This window comes from Neoarius graeffei, chromosome 6 (genome assembly GCF_027579695.1).
Source record: "Neoarius graeffei isolate fNeoGra1 chromosome 6, fNeoGra1.pri, whole genome shotgun sequence".
In the NCBI taxonomy this organism is placed as follows: Eukaryota; Metazoa; Chordata; class Actinopteri; order Siluriformes; family Ariidae; genus Neoarius; species Neoarius graeffei.
The window spans coordinates 11,805,937-11,828,373 of record NC_083574.1 but is presented as its reverse complement, the minus strand read 5'-3'; the positions used below and the strand labels follow the sequence as shown (position 1 = coordinate 11,828,373).

General features: G+C 43.0%; 1 protein-coding gene across 1 annotated transcript in view; it reads left to right on the top strand.

Annotated features, from left to right (window-relative positions):
• The window catches only part of chrna5 (cholinergic receptor, nicotinic, alpha 5), a 36,052-nt gene that overhangs the window by 4,150 nt on the left and 9,465 nt on the right, over window positions 1-22,437 (top strand). Inside the window, exons 3-5 of the mRNA XM_060922848.1 lie at window positions 19,622-19,773; window positions 19,944-19,988; window positions 20,583-20,692. Of these exons, the coding sequence (XP_060778831.1) occupies window positions 19,622-19,773; window positions 19,944-19,988; window positions 20,583-20,692 (307 nt within the window). The remainder of the gene's footprint in view (window positions 1-19,621; window positions 19,774-19,943; window positions 19,989-20,582; window positions 20,693-22,437) is intronic.

The window sequence follows — 22,437 nt, the reverse complement described above, 5'->3', positions numbered from 1 at the left end:
TATTATACTGAGCATATTTCCCACATTAATCAATACCTGCATCTTTCAGGTTTATTTTTTTTAAATCAAGGCTGAATACTTTGTTCTTTGCCGCTGCCTTTTATTAAATCAAATTTGAGACTTTTAATTTGATTTCTTTCAGCGCGACCACAATGCATGATGGGATATATTGCTTTGGTTAGTGACCATCGTTGTACACTATTTTCGTGATGCATTGTGGGATACTTTGAGTGCACTATATAGGGTGTAAATAATCCTCACTAAGGTTTTGGAGAGCACTACAAAATGGCGACCCCACTAAAAAAGATGAGAGAGGCCTGTAATTTTCATCATAGGTACACTTCAACTATGAGAGACAGAATGGGGGGAAAGAATCCAGGAAATCACATTGTAGGATTTTTAATGAATTAATTGGTAAATTCCCCGGTAAAATAAGTATTTGGTCACCTACAAACAAGCAAGATTTCTGGCTCTCACAGACCTGTAACAACTTCTTTAAGAGGCTCCTCTGTCCTCCACTCGTTACCTGTATTAATGGCATCTGTTTGAACTCGTTATCAGTATAAACGACACCTGTCCACAACCTCAAACAGTCACACTCCAAACTCCACTATGGCCAAGACCAAAGAGCTGTCAAAGGACAACAGAAACAAAATTGTAGACCTGCACCAGGCTGGGAAGACTGAATCTGCAATAGGTAAGCAGCTTGGTGTGAAGAAATCAACTGTGGGAGCAATTATTAGAAAATGGAAGACATACAAGACCACTGATAATCTCCCTCGATCTGGGGCTCCACGCAAGATCTCACCCCGTGGGGTCAAAATGATCACAAGAATGGTGAGCAAAAATCCCAGAACCACACGGGGGAACCTAGCGAATGACCTGCAGAGAGCTGGGACCAAAGTAACAAAGGCACACTCAGTAACACACTACGCCGCCAGGGACTCAAATCCTGTAGTGCCCCCTGCTTAAGCCAGTACATGTCCAGGCCCATCTGAAATTTGCTAGAGAGCATTTGGATGATCCAGAAGAGGATTGGGAGAATGTCATATGGTCAAATGAAACCAAAATAGAACTTTTTGGTAAAAACTCAACTTATGTTTGTAGGAGAAAGAATACTGAGTTGCATCCAAAGAACACCATACCTACTGTGAAGCATGGGGGTGGAAACATAATGCTTTGGGGCTGTTTTTCTGCAAAGGGACCAGGACGACTGATCCGTGTAAAGGAAAGAATGAATGGGGCCATGTATCGTGAGATTTTGAGTGAAAACCTCCTTCCATCAGCAAGGGCATTGAAGATGAAACGTGGCTGGGTCTTTCAGCATGACAATGATCCCAAACACACCACCCGGGCAATGAAGGAGTGGCTTCGTAAGAAGCATTTCAAGGTCCTGGAGTGGCCTAGCCAGTCTCCAGATCTCAACCCCATAGAAAATCTTTGGAGGGAGTTGAAAGTCCATGTTGCCCAGCGACAGCCCCAAAACATCACTGCTCTAGAGGAGATCTGCATGGAGGAATGGGCCAAAATACCAGCAACAGTGTGTGAAAACCTTGTGAAGACTTACAGAAAACATTTGACCTCTGTCATTGCCAACAAAGGGTATATAACAAAGTATTGAGATGAACTTTTGTTATTGACCAAATACTTATTTTCCACCATAATTTGCAAATAAATTCTTTAAAAATCAGACAATGTGATTTTCTGAATTTTTTTGCTCATTTTGTCTCTCATAGTTGAGGTATACCTATGATGAAAATTACAGGCCTCTCTCATCTTTTTAAGTGGGAGAACTTGCACAATTGGTGACTGACTAAATACTTTTTTGCCCCACTGTATTTATTATTTTGAAAACCCACCAGCCAACTCATCTGGAACGTTTTAACTGTGCGACAGTAATGACGTAAATACCAGCATGACGGACTAGTGTCCAAAAGCATTTTTTTTTACCAATGAGCTCACTATATAGGGAGTAGTGAAAGAGCAAGCAATTTCAGACACATGGACCGTTACAGATATAGTGGCATTTAGACTTCAGCCATTCCTGCTGGTCCAGGGAATCAAACCAGCAACCTTTTGGTCCCAAAGCAGCTTCTCCAACCATTAGGCCATGGCTTCCTCACAGTTACAGCTAGTCATTAAATAGCCTCTTTAAGTTGAAGTAGCATGGCATAGACAGTGAACGTCCACCGAACCCAGCTGTACAAAAACAGGACAATGACTTTTATGCCTTTGCTTGTCTGGGTAATACTTCAGTCTCTGTGGACCGTAACATTTGCTCAATTGCAATCAAAAGTGAGATCAAACATCCCGCTGTATCAGCAGATTTGAAATGTCACTTCCCTTGTCATAGGTAAATGTCACCGCTTCCACCTACATTCCTTTCATTACATGAATTAATAAATAAAATAGCACTGCCTCTATGCATGAATTAAATGTATAATATGCTAATATACGTCCACTTTTTAGGGAAAAAAACATTCAGTCACTCACCTAGTAGACTATGCCTTGGTAATGCCATGTAAGGTTGGATGTGGGAACCAAGGTGCGTGTGAAAACTTTAGTATCATCACGTCATATCTTTTAAAGTTTAGATTTGTTAGGATTTTAGACAGAAAGTTGAGATTTTTTTTTCTTCTGATACCATGAAATTCAAGTAAAATACTACGGCAGTGTATCGCTGCCATGCCAGATAAAGAAAAACATTATCAAGTAAAACATTTATTGTTTCAACAAGATGTTTCTCATGTTTTAAAAAGATATTTTCATGTTATTTCGACATACAAACTTATCACATTGAAACAAGAAACTTTTCTCGTTTCTTGTTACAGCAATATACTATTTATCTTATTATAATGTGATAAGTTCTTGTCATAACACAAAATGTTTCGTGTTATATCATGATATTTTACATAAACACGAGTGTTTTACTGGGAAACACGCCACTCGTATTTTTCATACGAACGACAAGTGTGTCATCTTTCTCTTTATGTCACTCATGAGGAAATTGATGAATTGTTTTGATAAATTTGGGTACTTTTTGCTTGTGAATGTGTCGATATAATAAAAAGAAAATCACACATTGGCTTGAAGCTATGAAGTTTATCTTCTCGTGTTGAAAAACTCGCATTTTTCATACGAAATACATCGCGGATCTGAGTGACATGTTTAAATAATATTGGCTGGCGTTGAGTGGCATATCAGATATATTCCATTCAGCTAGCATGATATTGAACGAGTTGAAGATCAGTTCAGTACCATGACAACGCGTCTTTCTCTTTCAAAATTCTCTCAAAATATTCCGTATTTAACAAAGCAAACCTGGCGGCCATGTTTGTTTATAAATTGTCCCAGTCACTCGCTAGCATGGAAGTTTTAAGTCTCTGACGTGTGACGTCATGTTGTCTTGACAACCATGCAATATCGTAAACCATATTCAATGCTCATTCTCCACTGGGTAGAGCGACATAATACACGTAGGATAAGCGATATGCTAACAATATTGCATGTTATCAAACCAAATAAATGAAACCCGCTAGAAGGGAATAGAACACGTTTTTATTCCATCAAAAAAGTGTCCTGTATGTATAATAAGTCCCGATATTTCACTCCGATGACATCACTCTCAGTGTTTTCCCGCTGACTACGGTAGATGCGCGTAGTCAAAATGGTGAACAGGTTCAAAATTAAAATTCTTTTGATTAACTTGCAGGGTTTTTTTTTTTGTGGATGTGTCCATATAATATAAAGAACATTACACGGTGGCACATTGATATAAAGTTTATCTTCTCGTGTTGAAAAATATACACTACCGTTCAAAAGTTTGGGGTCACTTTGAAATGTCCTTATTTTTGAAAGAAAAGCACTGTTCTTTTCAACGAAGATCACTTTAAACTAATCAGAAATCCACTCTATACATTGCTAATGTGGTAAATGACTATTCTAGCTGCAAATGGTTTTTGGTGCAATATCTCCATAGGTGTATAGAGGCCCATTTCCAGCAACTCTCACTCCAGTGTTCTAATGGTACAGTGTGTTTGCTCATTGCCTCAGAAGGCTAATGGATGATTAGAAAACCCTTGTACAATCATGTTAGCACAGCTGAAAACAGTTTAGCTCCTTAGAGAAGCTATAAAACTGACCTTCCTTTGAGCAGATTCAGTTTCTGGAGCATCACATTTGTGGGGTCGATTAAATGCTCAAAATGGCCAGAAAAATGTCTTGACTATATTTTCTATTCATTTTACAACTTATGGTGGGAAATAAAAGTGTGACTTTTCATGGAAAACACAAAATTATCTGGGTGACCCCAAACTTTTGAACGGTAGTGTATCACTTGTTCGCTTCGCTCACTTGTGATATATACATTCACCACTCGAAGATAAACTTCATATCTTCGTGCAACTGTGGAATATCCTTTATAATTTTTGTTATAATTGTTAGACAGATCATTTATATTGTTAGGCTATAAGGTGAAACTCGTGTTTGAATGAGGAAACGGTGTGCAGAGATCCGATAAACTGATGAATACGGCTCATTAACATGATTTGATTAAGTTCTACAGTACTTCATGCTTGAGTTGAGACATGATAAGATTCTGCTGTTATTGAGCATGGTGGATAATATTTTAGTAAGTACATTGTTATTACAAAAAAGTTTCTTGTTATCACAGGATAAGTTTGTACGTCATAATAACGTGAAAATATCTTAGAACAATAAACCTTTCACGTTATAACGTGATACTGATCTGCTTTTCTTTTTCAAGCATGGCAGCTTTTATAAAACTACAGATACTCATCTCTCATCTCATTATCTCTAGCCGCTTTTTCCTGTTCTACAGGGTCGCAGGCAAGCTGGAGCCTATCCCAGCTGACTACGGGCGAAAGGCGGGGTACACCCTGGACAAGTCGCCAGGTCATCACAGGGCACTACAGATACTAAAGAAACAAATTTATAGTAATTGTACTTTGTTACTTTCACTGCGATTGGAAATCTAAATATCAGGACTTTAAAGTCGTTTTCTGAAATTAAAACTTTCATTTCTCTGTTTGGAAATGAAATGTAAATGTAAATAGTACGCACCAGAATTTTTTTTAATCATACAAACAACATATGACAGCAGCTCATTAAACCATATCTAGACTTCCATCGATCATAAACTGTACCTCATAACTGAATCTACTCTTTCAGTAATGCACTTTATCTGACTAAACCTTGTTGGGCTTCCTGCTGTAATTCATTGTGTCAGGGCAAAATTAAATTAGTGAGGACGCCACTAATGGTGGTTCTGGATTTACAGAGGAAAATTGCCTGAATTAGTTTGCAGAATCTCGGATGTATTTCCCATGTTTTCCTGTAAGCCCAAATATACTTATAAGGCTGTAGTTTTATCAAGTTGCATTATTACTGTTCTGTAAGTAGTTTTGAAAATGATCATGCCATTTTCCAGGTCATTTGCATTTGTAAAATGTTATTTTAAGATTCCTGGTATGCTCTGGGGCGGCACGGTGGTGTAGTGGTTAGCACTGTCGCCTCATGGCAAGAAGGTCCTGGGTTCGAGCCCAGCAGCTGTGTGGAGTTTGCATGTTCTCCCCATGTCTGCATGGGTTTCCTCCAGGTGCTCCGGTTTCCCCACAGTCCAAAGACATGCAGGTTAGGCTAATTGGTGGCTCTAAATTGACCGTAGGTGTGAATGGTTGTTTATCTCTATGTGTCAGCCCTGCGATGATCTGGCGATTTGTCCAGGGTGTACTCCGCCTCTCGCCCATAGTCAGCTGGGATAGGCTCCAGCTTGCCTGTGACTCTGCACAGGATAAGCGGCTACAGATAATGGATGGATGGTATGCTATGGAGGAAAGAAAAGTTCCTGGCAGGTAATTGCTGAGACAATAAAAGCTTGTTGGTAATTTGAATAATGGAGTAAGAATTGGAGGAGTGGATGAGTTTATGATCAAGCATCAGTTCTGGTAACCAAACGCACTGATTTTTAAAGCTAGAATGGTAATAACGTTTAAACAACCACATAATTCAAGCCATTAAAATTCTAATTCTCTTGATACGATGATACACTCTTAGAAAATAAAATACAGTATTGTACCTTTTGAGGTACAATGGCTTGTCACTGGAGCAGTACCCTCTAAGGTACTTATTTGTATCCTTTATATACTTGTATAATAGGATTATAAATCATTACAGTATACAGGAGTACAAGGCAAAGTGTGTAGAAAGGATGTTCAGTGAATAAGGGTGTTTTCACACTTGGTCCAAATAAATGAGTCCATACCCAGGACTGATTCTGGGCTAGTTTTGGACTACCTTGATGATGCTTTGCACTCTATTGGCATTATCTTAACCAACTTCATGAGGACGTCACCTGGAATACTTTTCAATTAACAGGTGAGCCATGTCAAAAGTTAATTAGTGGATGAGTTTCTTGCCTTCTTAATGCATTTGAGGTCAAACAGTAAATGGTAAATGAGGCCGTCAATGACGGCGTAGCTCACTCCGACCCCGTCTAGTCCAGAAGGAACAAACTAAAGTGGGCCACCTTGCGCAATAAATGTTGCACACTATATACAGTAGTGCTTGAAAGTTTGTGAACCTTTTAGAATTGTCTATATTTCTGCATAAATATGACCTAAAACATCATCAGATTTTCACACAAGTCCTAAAAGTAGATAAAGAGAACCCAGTTAAACAAATGAGACAAAAATATTATACTTGGCCATTCATTTATTGAGGAAAATGATCCAATATTACATATCTGTGAGTGGCAAAAGTATGTGAACCTCTGCTTTCAGTATCTGGTGTGACCCCCTTGTGCAGCAATAACTGCAACTAAACGTTTCCGGTAACTGTTGATCAGTCCTGCACACTGGCTTGGAGGAATTTTAGCCCATTCCTCCATACAGAACAGCTTCAACTCTGGGGTGTTGGTGGGTTTCTTCACATGAACTGCTCGCATCAGGTCCTGACACAACATTTCGATTGGATTAAGGTCAGGACTTTGACTTGGCCATTCCAAAACATTAACTTTATTCTTCTTTAACCATTCTTTGGTAGAACGACTTGTGTGCTTAGGGTCGTTGTCTTGCTGCATGACCCACCTTCTCTTGAGATTCGGTTCATGGACAGATGTCCTGAAATTTTCCTTTAGAATTCGCTGGTATCATTCAGAATTCATTGTTCCATCAATGATGGTAAGCCGTCCTAGCCCGGATGCAGCAAAACAGGCCCAAACCATGATACTAACACCACCATGTTTTACAGATGGGATAAGGTTCTTATGCTGGAATGCGGCGTTTTCCTTTCTCCAAACATAACACTTCTCATTTAAACCAAAAAATTCTATTTTGGTCTCATCCATCCACAAAACATTTTTCCAATAGCCTTCTGGCTTGTCCACGCGATCTTTAGCAAACTGCAGATGAGCAGCAATGTTCTTTTTGGAGAGCAGTGGCTTTCTCCTTGCAGCCCTGCCGTACACACCATTGTTGTTCAGTGTTCTCCTGATGGTGGACTCATGAACATTAACATTAGCCAATGTGAGAGAGGCCTTCAGTTGCTTAGAAGTTACCCTGGGGTCCTTTGTGACCTTGCCGACTATTACACGCCTTGCTCTTGGAGTGATCTTTGTTGGTTGACCACTCCTGAGGAGGGTAACAATGGTCTTGAATTTCCTCCATTTGTACACAATCTGTCTGACTGTGGATTGGTGGAGTCCAAACTCTTTAGAGATGGTTTTGTAACCTTTTCCAGCCTGATGAGCATCAACAACGCTTTTTCTGAGGTCCTCAGAAATCTCCTTTGTTCTTGCCATGATACACTTCCACAAATGTGTCGTGAAGATCAGACTTTGATAGATCCCTGTTCTTTAAATAAAACAGGGTGCCCACTCACACCTGATCATCATCCCATTGATTGAAAACACCTGACTCTAATTTCACTTTCAAATTAACTGCTAATCCTAGGGGTTCACATACTTTTGCCACTCATAGATATGTAATATTGGATCATTTTCCTCAATAAATAAATGACCAAGTATAATATTTTTGTTTCATTTGTTTAACTGGGTTCTCTTTATCTACGCTTAGGACTTGTGTGAAAATCTGATGTTGTTTTAGGTCATATTTATGCAGAAATATAGAAAATTCTAAAGGGTTCACAAACTTTCAAGCACCACTGTACAAGCTATATATAGAACCTATATACACCTTAGGAATTCTGACCTATTTGCCAGAAAGAATCCAAAATGGCGAGGAACTGACCGAGAAGAAGCAATTTTTGTTGAACTTCTCATTAAGGCTTAATTAGTCCATAACTAATTAATTATTATAATTAATAATTGTAATTAAGCAAATCTGGGTAGAAGTTATATGTACTCTATGTACCCCTATCTTCATGCCAGAAAGAATCAAAATTGGCGAAGAATTGAGGGAGAAGAAGCGATTTGCGTGGAAACTGCTCGTTAGAGCTTAATTACTCCATATCTTCAGTCTTAATTGCAATTATGGGTGAATATCACTGAGCAGTGCCTTTTGCTGTCCTGGACATAAAACAAGTCATTTGCACTGTTGATATAATATAAAGTTAATTGATAAAGGGTGCATTGTACTGAGCTTCATGTGTTGCATTCACAAAACACCATTTCTTAGCAATTTACATTCATATTAAAGACTTTTTTCAGTTTTATGTGATAGGACGCATGCTATTTTGGCATGTCCCCTACACCACTCAGTAGATTTCAATATGAAAAAAAATATATATCATATTTGTTTTTCCTTAGATTTTCTTTTAAATTGTTCTTTTGGTAAGTAATACCTTGCCCACTTCAAGGTCATTTATCATTTGGTAGTAAAAATAATAATTAATTTCATAAAAAATGAAAAGATTTTAGATGTCCCCGAAACAATTGTCCACCCTGTCGTATTGAGAAATCTGTCCCTTTAAGAAGAGGTCCTCTACTGCAGTGACATCACAACAACATTTTTTTCTCTACTCAGTGGCGGGACATTTACAGTGGCGCTTGAAAGTTTGTGAACCCTTTAGAATTTTCTATATTTCTGCATAAATATGACCTAAAACATCATCAGATTTTCACACAAGTCCTAAAAGTAGATAAAGAGAACCCAGTTAAACAAATGAGACAAAAATATTATACTTGGTCATTTATTTATTGAGAAAAATGATCCAATATTACATATCTGTGAGTGGCAAAAGTATGTGAACCTCTAGGATTAGCAGTTAATTTGAAGGTGAAATTCAAGTCAGATGTTTTCAATCAATGGGATGACAATCAGGTGTGAGTGGGCATCCTTGTTTTATTTAAAGAACAGAGATCTATCAAAGTCTGATCTTCACAACACATGTTTGGGGAAGCGTATCATGGCACGAACAAAAGAGATTTCTGAGGACTTCAGAAAAAGCGTTGTTGATGCTCATCAGGCTGGAATAGGTTACAAAACCATCTCTAAAGAGTTTGGACTCCACCAATCCACAGTCAGACAGATTGTGTACAAATGGAGGAAATTCAAGACCATTGTTACCCTCCCCAGGAGTGGTTGACCAACAAAGATCACTCCAAGAGCAAGGCGTGTAATAGTTGGCAAGGTCACAAAGGACCGCACGGTAACTTCTAAGCAACTGAAGGCCTCTCTCACATTGGCTAATGTTAATGTTCATGAGTCCACCATCAGGAGAACACTGAACAACAATGGTGTGCATGGCAGGATTGCAAGGAGAAATCCAGTGCTCTCCAAAAAGAACATTGCTGCTCATCTGGTTTGCTAAAGATCACATGGACAAGCCAGAAGGCTATTGGAAAAATGTTTTGTGGATGGATGAGACCAAACTAGAACTTTTTGGTTTAAATGAGGAGTGTTATGTTTGGAGAAAGGAAAACACTGCATTCCAGCATAAGAACCTTATCCCATCTGTGAAACATGGTGGTGGTAGTATCATGGTTTGGGCCTGTTTTGCTGCATCTGGGCCAGGGCGGCTTACCATCATTGATGGAACAATGAATTCTGAATTATACCAGCAAATTCTAAAGGAAAATGTCAGGACATCTGTCCATGAACTGAATCTCAAGAAAAGGTGGGTCATGCAGCAAGACAATGACCCTAAGCACAGAAGTCATTCTACCAAAAATGGTTAAAGAAGAATAAAGGTAATGTTTTGGAATGGCCAAGTCAAAGTCCTGACCTTAATCCAATGGAAATGTTGTGGAAGGACCTGAAGCGAGCAGTTCATGTGAGGAAACCCACCAACATCCCAGAGTTGAAGCTGTTCTGTACGGAGGAATGGGCTAAAATTCCTCCAAGCCGGTGTGCAGGACTGATCAACAGTTACCAGAAATGTGTAGTTGCAATTATTGCTGTACAAGGGGGTCACACCAGATATTGAAAGCAAAGGTACACATACTTTTGCCACTCACGGATATGTAATATTGGATCATTTTCCTCAATAAATAAATGACCAAGTATAATATTTTTGTCTCATTTGTTTAACTGGGTTCTCTTTATCTACTTTTAGGCCTTGTGTGAAAATCTGATGATGTTTTCGGTCATATTTATGCAGAAATATAGAAAATTCTAAAGGGTTCACAAACTTTCAAGCACCACTGTAACTGCTGAGGTGAGTGTGTCTGATGACCTCTGTGTTGATCTTTGTTGTTGGTTTAAGTGTGTTTTCTTCACCTAACTAAGCTTACCATGTCCACCCTATCAGCATAATATTGAAGGATGTGTTAGATGTTTATTATTTACAAAATATGCAGGTTTATGTACATAAAATTCTCTTCAAGGACATACTAGCTAGTTAGCTAAGGACAGAGTGTAGTGACCTGAAATGCTAACTAATAGCTAAAAATGTCCATCCTGTCGTTCTCTGAAAATGTCCACCCTGTCATTCACTTAGCTCTGATAGGGTGGACATACATGCGACAGGGTGGACATTGCAGGTTATACTATGTGTGTATGGTATGTTTAATTTGAAATATTGAGGTGGAAATAAAAGAACATTTTAATAATAAATAGTCTAATGTAAGTTAGTAATTATTTACATTTGCATGTAATCTGTGCCTTCATTCAGGACATGCCTCTGAGTGCAGCAGAAGTTGCACGGCGGTATCGAGAACGCCGAAATGCAAACTCAGAAAGAAGAGAAGAATACCTTTTGAAAGAAAGGGAGAGATGGAAGAAAGACAGAGAGACAGGGAAGAAGAAAGGAATTAGTGAACTGACTGAGAGACAAAAGGGCAATTCCATGTAAATGTCAACCTCACCATGCAAAAATAAAGCAACATGTAATACATCAAAACCACTCCCAGAGATCTCACCTAGGCCTGTATTTTACAGATGTGAATAAGTTGAACCAATTTGTCACAAGAATTGTTCCCTTCGCCTTCACTACTTTAGCTAATGACACGAATAACTTTGATCATGTACAATTCTATATTATTGCCACAATCCACAGAAATGTATGCTAAAATCCACAAAACAGCAAAACAATAGCCATCCTAAATATCATTTAAGAACTTTGATAGTTTTAGCTGATATTTAGAGAGTTTTTCAAAGGGTTATGGTGGTTAAATTGCTGATTTTCTAAACATATGCCATGTCTATTTCAGACGCGTCACATCCATAACGGAATTTCGTCACATCCATAACGCTGACTTTTCCTTCTGAAACTCTGCATAAAATACAAAATATTTTAAACAAAGATTTTTTAATATTCACCTTGGACCCCTCTATCAAATGGATATCTCCATTTCGACATTAGGTTTACAATTTCACAGAGTTTGATAAAAATGTACAGTCACCCAAGAAAAGTGATACTTTTTCTGTCACATCCATAACGCATCTTTTATTGGCATTTTCTGGCATGCCCTAGATGTACTATGGGAATTGTTCTTGTTCTATCACTTCTCCAGTATGGTACAGCCTTAAAATATGCAACACCTGTTTAAATACTGGGAGACAATAAAACATGCACTGGGTCATTTGTTGCCATTTTGAGTTCAAGTGTCACGTCCATAACGCTGGAATTGCTCAAAAGCGAGCCAAAAGGAAGAAATGGAGAGAGGCAAAGAGAGCTGCCAGAGCTAAAGTTCGTACAGTGGTGGAGCTTCAGACTCCTCCCCCAACTCCAGAAAGTCCACCACAGCCAGGGCCCTCAAGGTTAGATAAAATGATACAGGTCATGAAATGGTAGTTCAGGAGTGCCTGAACACTCAGTCTGAAACAGAAGGACACATTTGAATGGGAATCATCACACATCATCTACTCTCTCAAACAGACACTCTGATTCTTACGGCACAAAGACAGACACACAAGCAGACGCACACATGCACATGGACGTACATGTGGGGCTAAATATGGAAGAGGAAGAAATATGGGTGTTTGTATGTGTTGGGGGGTGATGTGTGTGATTTGGGCAGTGTATGGGAGAGAAAGCGGTGGGTGTGTGGAGGAGGGGTGATGTGTGAGATGAGGAATTGAGGCAGGGAGAGGAAGGTTGTGTTTTTGTAATAACTATTTGTGTGTGTGTGTGTGTGTGTGTGTGTGTGTGTGTGTGTGTGTGTGTGCTGCTGGCACTAGTCAGACCAAATGGCGCCCTGAACAAATCGAGCCAAAACACACTGGACAATGGTGTGTCATAAGCTATGACGATGATGCATATCCAGCCATTATTCTTGAAGTAGAAGAGCAGAGTGTTTTAGTGAAGTGCATGGGCCGTAATGGTATTAATAAATTCTACTGGCCCAGCCCACGGGAAGACATCAACTGGTATGCAGACCAACAGATTATCTGTTTTATTCAGGAGCCACAACCCGTCAATAAACGCTCCCTACAAGTGGACAGGGAGTCATGGCTGTATGTTCAGGAGATCTTAAATGAATTGAATTGATATGAATTGAATTGAATCTCTTATGTTTTGTTTGTCTTGTGTCCTAGTTTGTATTTCTTGTTAAAAAGACTAATGACCAAATAAAATAGAAACAATTTCATTTTAATAAATTTTCATGTTTTGCCAAACTTGATTAGCCTATGTGTCCACCCTGTCGTCTGCCGGTCCTCCCTGTCATGCACTGGTCCACCCTGTCATATTGATATTTTTAGATTATAATTAGTTTATCCTGTTAAATATTGTATATTTAATCAAATGTGTTCTGTAGTTAAGTTCAGGTCAATAACATGGAAGTAAGAATTCCATCCAAATATCACCGTTTTATCAAAATTGACGAAAACATATCTGCGGATGGTAAGAGTTCCTTTAAAATTGACAGTTTGCACAGAGTTTTATTAATTCATAATTTAAAAAATGAAATTAATAACCCTCAGTAGGAAAAGGGGACATTATACCTATCAGAAAAGTCTATTTTTATGTTACTATTATAATGAAAACACATTTTAACAGAATTGCATATGTCCATGACAGGGTGGACGCATTACATGGTTTACGCTCTAATTAATATCCCATAATTAATTTAAAAAATGTGCAGGAGCTCAGTAAATACTCATTTCATAATGTTGAATGTCAATTATTTCTAATGGGACCTAAAAAGAATGGGAAATTAAGATTTGAATTTATGGAAATCCTGGGCCTGAAAAGGCACTCCCCAATGATATTCACCCTTATGCAAATTTGGGTAGAAGCTATATGTACCCCAGGCAGACCTACCTTCCTGTCAAAAAGAATAAAAATCTGTGAAGAATTGAGAGAGAAGAAGTGATTTTCGTGAAATGTGGATGTAACAGTTCTAACGAAGGGGTGGAGCACAGAGGACGGCAGGACAGAAATGAGGTTTGTAAATGTGGCTTTTATTGCTACACTTTTCAGTGAACAACTTCCCACTCCGACACACACCCACACACAACCGGCGTCTGGTCTGGAGATTAGCTCCCTCCGCTCTCACTCTCCCTCCTCATATAGGGCGCGGTCACTGGGAAGACACACAAACACAGGTTAATTGCTCTCAGGTGAAGTGATTCTGCCACTTACCTTCCCTGACTCCGCCCTCCTGTCACAGACCGGCGCTTGACCACGCCCCCGCTGCCACATACCCCCACTGCCCGACTCAGGCCGGGCACCCGTCCGGCCTGCAGCCGACTCCCCCCCCCCTTGATGGGAGAGGAAGTCCGCCACAACCATCTGCGCCCCCGGCCTGTGGACCACCTTGAAGTTGAAGGGTTGGAGTGCCAGATACCAACGGGTGATCCGCGCGTTGGCATCCTTCATGCGGTGGAGCCACTGGAGGGGCGCGTGGTCCGAACAGAGGGTGAAAGGGTGCCCCAGCAGGTAGTAATGGAGGGCGAGGACCGTCCACTTGATCGCCAGGCACTCCTTCTCAATCGTGCTGTAGCGCCCCTCACGCACTGACAGCTTCCGACTGATGTAAAGGACCGGGCGGTCCTCCCCCTCCACCTGCTGGGACAAAACGGCCCCCAGCCCTCTGTCCGACGCATCCGTCTGTAACATAAAAGGGAGAGAGAAGTCAGGGGAGTGTAAAAGTGGCCCCCCACACAGTGCAGCCTTTACCTCAGAGAAAGCCCGCTGACACTGCTCCGTCCACTGGACCGGATCTGGCGCTCCATTTTTAGTGAGGTCAGTCAGCGGGCTGGTGACGTCCGAATAATTAGGTATAAACCTACGATAATAGCCAGCCAGCCCCAGGAACTGTCTCACCCCCTTTTTGGTCTTGGGCCTCGGGCAGGCCGCAATCGCTGCGGTCTTATTAATTTGGGGACGCACCTGCCCGTTGCCCAAGTGGAAGCCCAGATACCGTACTTCCACCCGCCCAATCGCACACTTCTTTGGGTTGGCTGTGAGACCCGCCCGCCTCAGTGACCTAAGGACGGCCCTTAGGTGTTCCAAGTGCCTCGGCCAGTCATTACTATATGTGATGATGTCATCCAGATAGGCGGCCGCATAGGTGGCGTGGGGGCGGAGGACCCGATCCATCAGCCACTGAAACGTAGCGGGCGCCCCAAACAGCCCAAACGGAAGTGTGACGAATTGGTGTAACCCAAACGGTGTGGAAAAGGCCGTTTTTTCTCGGGATAGTGGAGTCAAGGGGATCTGCCAATATCCCTTCGTCTAATCCAGTGTCGAATAAAAGCGAGCAGTGCCTAGTCGATCGAGCAGCTCGTCAATACGAGGCATTGGGTACGCGTCAAATTTAGACACCGCGTTGACTTTCCTATAGTCCACACAAAACCGGACCGACCCGTCGGCCTTGGGTACCAAGACCACCGGGCTGCTCCAGTCACTGTGGGACTCCTCGACGATGCCCATTTCGAGCATGGTCTGAAGTTCTTCCCGAACCACCTTTTTTTTGTGTTCGGGTAGCCTGTAAGGGCGGCTACGCACTACCACCCCCGGGGGCGTCTCGATGTGGTGCTCTATGAGGTTAGTGCGACCAGGCAGGGGCGAGAACACATCCGAAAACTCGGCCTGCAACTGGGCAACCTCCGTGAGTTGGGTCGGGGAGAGGTGGTCTCCACAGGGGACCGGAGAGGTACGTGATGCCAATGTTCCCTTTTGAACCTCCGGCCCCAGCTCCGCCTTCTCCGGAACCACCGACACCAACGCCACGGGGACCTCCTCGTTCCAGAGTTTAAGCAGATTGAGGTGGTAAATCTGTAGCGCCCCACCCCTGTCCGTTCGCCTCACCTCATAGTCGACGTCCCCGACTCGCCGTGTGACCTCAAAGGGTCCTTGCCACTTGGCGATCAATTTGGAGCTTGACGTGGGCAACAGTACGAGTACCTTATCTCCCGGTGTGAACTCTCTAAGGCGCGTACCCTTGTTGTACAGGCGGGCTTGCCATTCCTGGGCCTGCCGCAAATTCTCCTGAGTTAGGTGGGTGAGCGTGTGGAGTTTTGCGCGCAGGTCCATAACGTACTGAATTTCGTTCTTACTTTGTGAAGGTCCCTCCTCCCAATTCTCCCGCAGCACATCCAGGATGCCGCGTGGCTTACGCCCATATAATAATTCGAACGGGGAGAACCCCGTGGAGGCTTGGGGGACCTCTCGCACTGAGAACAGCAAGGGTTCGAGCCACTTATCCCAGTTACGTGCGTCCTCACTTACGAATTTCTTAATAATATTTTTGAGGGTGCGGTTGAATCGTTCCACTAAACCGTCCGTTTGTGGGTGATACACGCTGGTGCGGATTGGCTTAATCCCCAATAACCCATACAGTTCGCGCAGTGTTCGTGACATAAACGTAGTGCCTTGATCAGTCAGAATCTCTTTCGGGATTCCAACTCGGGAGATGACGCGGAAGAGTGCCTCGGCAATACTGCATGCTGAGATATTGCGCAGAGGCACTGCTTCCGGGTATCGCGTTGCATAGTCCACCAGAACTAATATAAAGCGGTACCCTCGTGCTGACCGATCTAATGGCCCGACGAGATCCATCCCAATTCTCTCAAACGGGGTCTCGATTAACAGTAGAGGGCGCAAAGGCGCTTTTGGAATGGCCGCTGGGTTTACTAACTGGCATTCGCGGCATGCCGTACACCACCTACAGACATCGCCGCGAATCCCCGGCCAATAGAAACGGGCCATTATTCGGGCTAGTGTTTTATCCTGCCCCAAGTGTCCAGCCATGGGATTAAAGTGAGCCGCCTGGAATACCAATTCCCGGTGGCTCTTCGGAATTAAAAGCTGCGTGATGCGCTCTTTAGTTTGAGTGTCCTGCGTCACTCGGTATAATCTATCCTTCATAATCGCGAAGTAGGGGAAGGACGGGGTGGCGTTCGGCTGGAGCATTTGACCATCGATTACTCTCACTTGGTCAAACGCATGCCGCAGAGTCTCGTCTCGCGACTGCTCTAATGGGAAATCCGCGAGGGATTCCCCAATAGAGAGAGGAGGAGCCGGCGGCTCCTCACTCTGACGCGGAGATGACGTAGACGGCTCTGTGACAGCTGCTCCCGCCAAAGCGACACCGGGACCTCCCCCTGTCAAATGGCAGGACCCTCTCTCGACTAGGCATGTCATTAAACCCCGAAATCCCGGCCAATCAGTCCCCAAAATTAGAGAGTGGGTAAGGCGAGGATTAACCGCCACCTTCACTATAAATTTTTCCCCTCTGAAAATAATGTGGACTGACACTAAAGGGTAGCTGTGAACATCCCCATGCACACATAACACCTTCACCCCTTGTGCTCCCCCCAATGCCTCGTTTTGAACCAGGCTTTGGCGAATTGAGGTCTGATTACAACCAGAATCCACCAACGCCTGATATGTACGCTCCGGCCCGATCGAGGGCGGCCTCTGGCGCATCGGGGATCCGAACCACCGCGCCCACTTCCATTGCCGTGCACTGCTGTTGAAGGTGGCCCGGCTCCCCGCAGTGCCAGCAAACCGGCCCGGGCTTTCCCTCTGCACCGGTGATCTGGGGCTCACTCACCTGAGGTGGGGGAGAGACAGACACAGAAGGGAGAAACGGGAGGGCACCGCGGGTGCGGCGGGCCGGCTGGGGGGGTGCCGGCCCCCACCTCCGTGGAGGGGGAATGGGGCGAGGACGGGACACAGGAGGAGGGGGAGAGAGAGAGAGAGAAGAGGAGAGAAGAGAAGATGCCATCTGCTGTCCTGCCGCCGGGACAGCCGCCAAATGGTCCTCCGCCAGCTCGACTGCTCGATCCAGCGACGCCGGGCGGTGGCACCGGACCCACTCCGCAGTTCCTGCTGGCAAGCGAGCGACGAACTGTTCCAGCGCCACCTGGGCGAGGATTCCTTCAGCGTCACGGTTGTTGGCCCTCAGCCACCGCCAGCAGGCGTCCCGGAGCTGCTGGCCAAACGCGAACGGCCGGCCGACTTCCTCCAAGCGCAGCGCGCGGAAGCGCTGGCGCTGCTGTTCTGGGGTGCGCCCTACGCCTTGGAGGACGGCCCGGCGGAGGTCCGCGTAGGCCAGCCGGCAGTCGGCGGGGAGCTGTAGCGCGGCCAGCTGTGCTTCTCCCGTGAGCAGAGGGAGGAGGCGCGCCGCGCGCTGCTCCATCGGCCACCCCGAGGCTTCGGCGACCTGCTCAAAGAGCGTGATGAATGCCTCGGGGTCGTCCTGCGGGCCCATCTTGGTGACGGTGAGGGGAGACGGGCCCGCGGTAGGAGCGCTGGTGGGCCCCACCGACGCGAGGAGGTGCCGGAACGCCTGGCGATCTTCTTGTTGGGCCAACACCAGGGCCTCGAACCGCTCTTCTTGCTCCTTTTGGAGGGTGAGTAGCGCCTGGTGCTGGCTTTGCTGGGCCGTGGCGAGGGCATGGATCAGTTCAGCGAATGGGGAGGACTCCATGGGGCTGAGAGGCTGCTGTGCTCCAGGTCCTGGGTTTCGGCACCGCTGTAACAGTTCTAACGAAGGGGTGGAGCACAGAGGACGGCAGGACAGAGATGAGGTTTGTAAATGTGGCTTTTATTGCTACACTTTTCAGTGAACAACTTCCCACTCCGACACACACCCACACACAACCGGCGTCTGGTCTGGAGATTAGCTCCCCCCGCTCTCACTCTCCCTCCTCATATAGGGCGCGGTCACTGGGAAGACACACAAACACAGGTTAATTGCTCTCAGGTGAAGTGATTCTGCCACTTACCTTCCCTGACTCCGCCCTCCTGTCACAGACCGGCGCTTGACCACACCCCCGCTGCCACAGTGGACGATGACGGACAGACGACGGATGACACATGATGGTATAAGCTCATCGCCTGTCGACCAGATGAGCTAATAATAAAAATAGCCTGTTCACAAATAGCCCTATTCCACAACTGTAGTAATCCATATTATGTCAAGAACCGCTCAACTAAGTAAAGAGGAACGACATCTATCATTACTTTAAGGCATGGCGTGTCTTTTAATTAATAAAAATAAAGAAAAACCATTGAATTAGAAGGTGTGTCCAAACTTTTGACTGGTCCTGTACAGCATGTCACTTTTATACAGGTTTGCAACATCCTAGGCACTAGTTTCATCCCTTCCCATGTTTTTTTTAAGTTATTATGTTCCTGTGGTACTAACCCCCATGTGATGAAGAGATTTTTAGATGTATAGCATGTCGTCATGCAAGAATACCTGCAAATATTCTCATATTAAGGAGATTTTATTCGCAATGTTCTCAGTGCAAGCGCTAGCACCACAAAAGTAAACGAATTCCAGTGCTCCAGTCCTATGAAAGTCTCATTTTATATATCAGCAACCACAATAACCCTTTCCCCAGCATCACAAACATAGAAACAGTCTTAGCAAAAGTAATGTGACAAGTTGGACCAATCACGTTACTCAGCATGTAGCACTGAGAGCAGATAGCTTCCACACCTGATGTAGACCTCACCACGATTCAGATGGTTCAGCTCGTCAAAGTGAGCCCCAAACCACTACTTTAAAGAGGACCTGAGATCGGTTGTTTACTCCCAAGCTTGGAAACTGCTTTCACACTTCACAGGACCATCTTCATGATTACAGCAGCAGTCCTTAGGTCCAAATGTAGAGTTTCCAAGTGAGATTTTCCACTGAACCAATGGTGCGACTTGGAATAGAAGTAGAAGTAAAGCATGAGAAGCATTTTGGTCATGATATGTTGGGAAACATACTGTACATGATGCATTTATTTTGCCTCAGTTCCCCACAAGATATCTTTGTATGCCAAAAAAGAGGATGAGCTGTTGAACGATCTCTTCAAGGAATACCAGAAATGGGTGAGACCAGTGGAAACTCTGAATGGGACAGTACAAGTCAAATTTGGACTGGCCATCTCTCAGCTGGTCGATGTGGTGAATATTGATTACTTTGTACTGAAAATATTTCGTACTCATGCTCAGGTTTGCAGTTCAAGGTGTTTCATACTTTTTTTTGATATATTGATATCTAGAAGTAAAAATATTGCTTGATAAAGGACTTTATTGAAAAGTGTATTTAAATATTTTATCCACCTTGTTCGAAGGATGAAAAGAATCAGCTGATGACGACCAATGTATGGATGAAGCAGGTAATGTATTACATTAAAGCTCCATCACAGTGAAGGCCTAAATTATATAATACTTCTATTTTTTTCCTCAGAAAACTGGCTTGTCTCTGATAATGCATCTTGATGGAAATTTACCAGCAAGACTCAATTTTAATCTTTGTCTTTCCTTTCTTATCCTCCTCCTCCTCCACCTCCTGCACCGCCAGCCCACATGTGCTTTTTCCTGTCCTGGCAGCTTTATGGAGATTGAAACCTGTATTTCTGCTTCTGCTCGATTGTTCCCAGAGGGGTCAGGAGGTCGTAGGTTGCCTCGAGCAATTTCTTACAGGATTAGGTTGATACAAAGAGAGGTTCTTTGGTTTATAGGTGGCTTAAGTGTTGATCCGTCAGACGAGAGAAGCAAGATGAAAACGGGGGTGGAACTGTTTCGATCTGGTCCTGTAATGCTCTAGTGAAGAACATGTCAGTATTGAGCTTGCCAACAGTCAGGAGTTATGACCCTCAGAAGACTGCATCTGCAGATCGATAGAAAAATAAAATCACCCTAAGCGCTGGGAACTGAAATTGCCCTTCTTGTAAGTCTCAGATTGATCTAACATAATGTCTTGTGTTCAGGAATGGGTCGACACAAAGCTGCGATGGAACCCGAAGAGCTATCTGGATATCATGTATATCAGAGTACCATCTGATTCTATATGGATTCCAGACATTGTGCTCTATGACAAGTATGTACAGTCCATTCAGAATGAAGCAACCAAGCCAAGTGCCACCATTTGACAGTTGAATGACATGCTGAAATTTGTTTTTGATGAAAAGATACACAGGTAATTGGCATAATCTGAATGGACCATAAAGAAAATCAACTTAAGCAACTGCATAACCTGTTCCACATGTAAATATTGACAGAACTTTTGGACTTAAATCGTTAACTAAGAAGAGCGTCCTTTTTTAAAGGCCCGGTCCTACAATACCGATAACTATAACTACAACTATAACAATAACTATAAATAAATTGCTCCCCTGCAGTTTACATGGTTGGTGTTCACACCAGATTGATAACGATACCTATAGCCCCGGCCTGGGTTTATCCGTATCGGTGAGATTGCTTCTGGAGCAATTTTTCCAGGCCTGGACCTGATCTGATAAAACATCTGACCAGTCAGTTAATTGTTTACATGTGACATTGTCTGAGCACGTGCTATTTTTCCCCGAGTATCTTTGTACATCCTTGCTGCATCATGAAGTCACAGAATACAGATTCACGGAAAATAAAAAAATATAATACAAAGCACGGATCTTTTATTCACAGATTTGTAATTTTCCATGAAATATCAATAGTAAATGAATAAAGTAAACATATAAATGCAGGTAAGATATTTTAATTATGAACTTCAGCAGTCCAAATTGTAATATACTGTGAAACATCCGTGACCAATCCGTAAATTATTAGCATCCGTGATGCATCCGTATTAAAATCCGTAACCACTCCGTATTTTGTGTCCTTTTTTTAATTATATATCCGTAATCCATGACCTATCCATATTATATCAACCACCTTAGTATGTGCACAGGCTGTTTTGAAGTCCAAGCTATACAGTATGACCCGGAATAACGTGCTACTACTTGGAAAAAACTTCCATGACTACTCCTAAATTGCATGTGTTTATTTAGCTGAGTGGCAGCACCAACCAATATTATAGTTGGGATTATAGTTGTGGTGTTTCTGCTCCAGACTGGAACTAAATTCAGGTAGAGGTACAGTCATAGTTGTAGTTATAGGTATAGTTGTAGTTATAGGTAGTTATAGTTATTGGTGTTGTGGGACCGGGCCCTTACACAGTGAATGTTATGCTTTGATAAAGTTGTTGGTTACATGCCATAGCAAAATAGACATAAACTTAATCCATTCAGTTTGAACATGGTATAAATACCAGCTGTCGATGATGAGACAAAGCTGTAATGTTTCAGTCCGAATAAAAAAGGGACATTTACATACAACCCCAATTCCAAAAAAGTTGGGACAAAGTACAAATTGTAAATAAAAATGGAATGCAATGATGTGGAAGTTACAAAATTCCATATTTTATTCAGAATAGAACATAGATGACATATCAAATGTTTAAACTGAGAAAATGTATCATTGAAAGAGAAAAATTAGGTGATTTTAAATTTCATGACAACACCACATCTCAAAAAAGTTGGGACAAGGCCATGTTTCCCACTGTGAGACATCCCCTTTTCTCTTTACAACAGTCTGTAAACGTCTGGGGACTGAGGAGACAAGTTGCTCAAGTTTAGGGATAGGAATGTTTACCCATTCTTGTCTAATGCAGGATTCTAGTTGTTCAACTGTCTTAGGTCTTTTTTGTCGTATCTTCTGTTTTATGATGTGCCAAATGTTTTCTATGGGTGAAAGATCTGGACTGCAGGCTGGCCAGTTCAGTACCCGGACCCTTCTTCTACGCAGCCA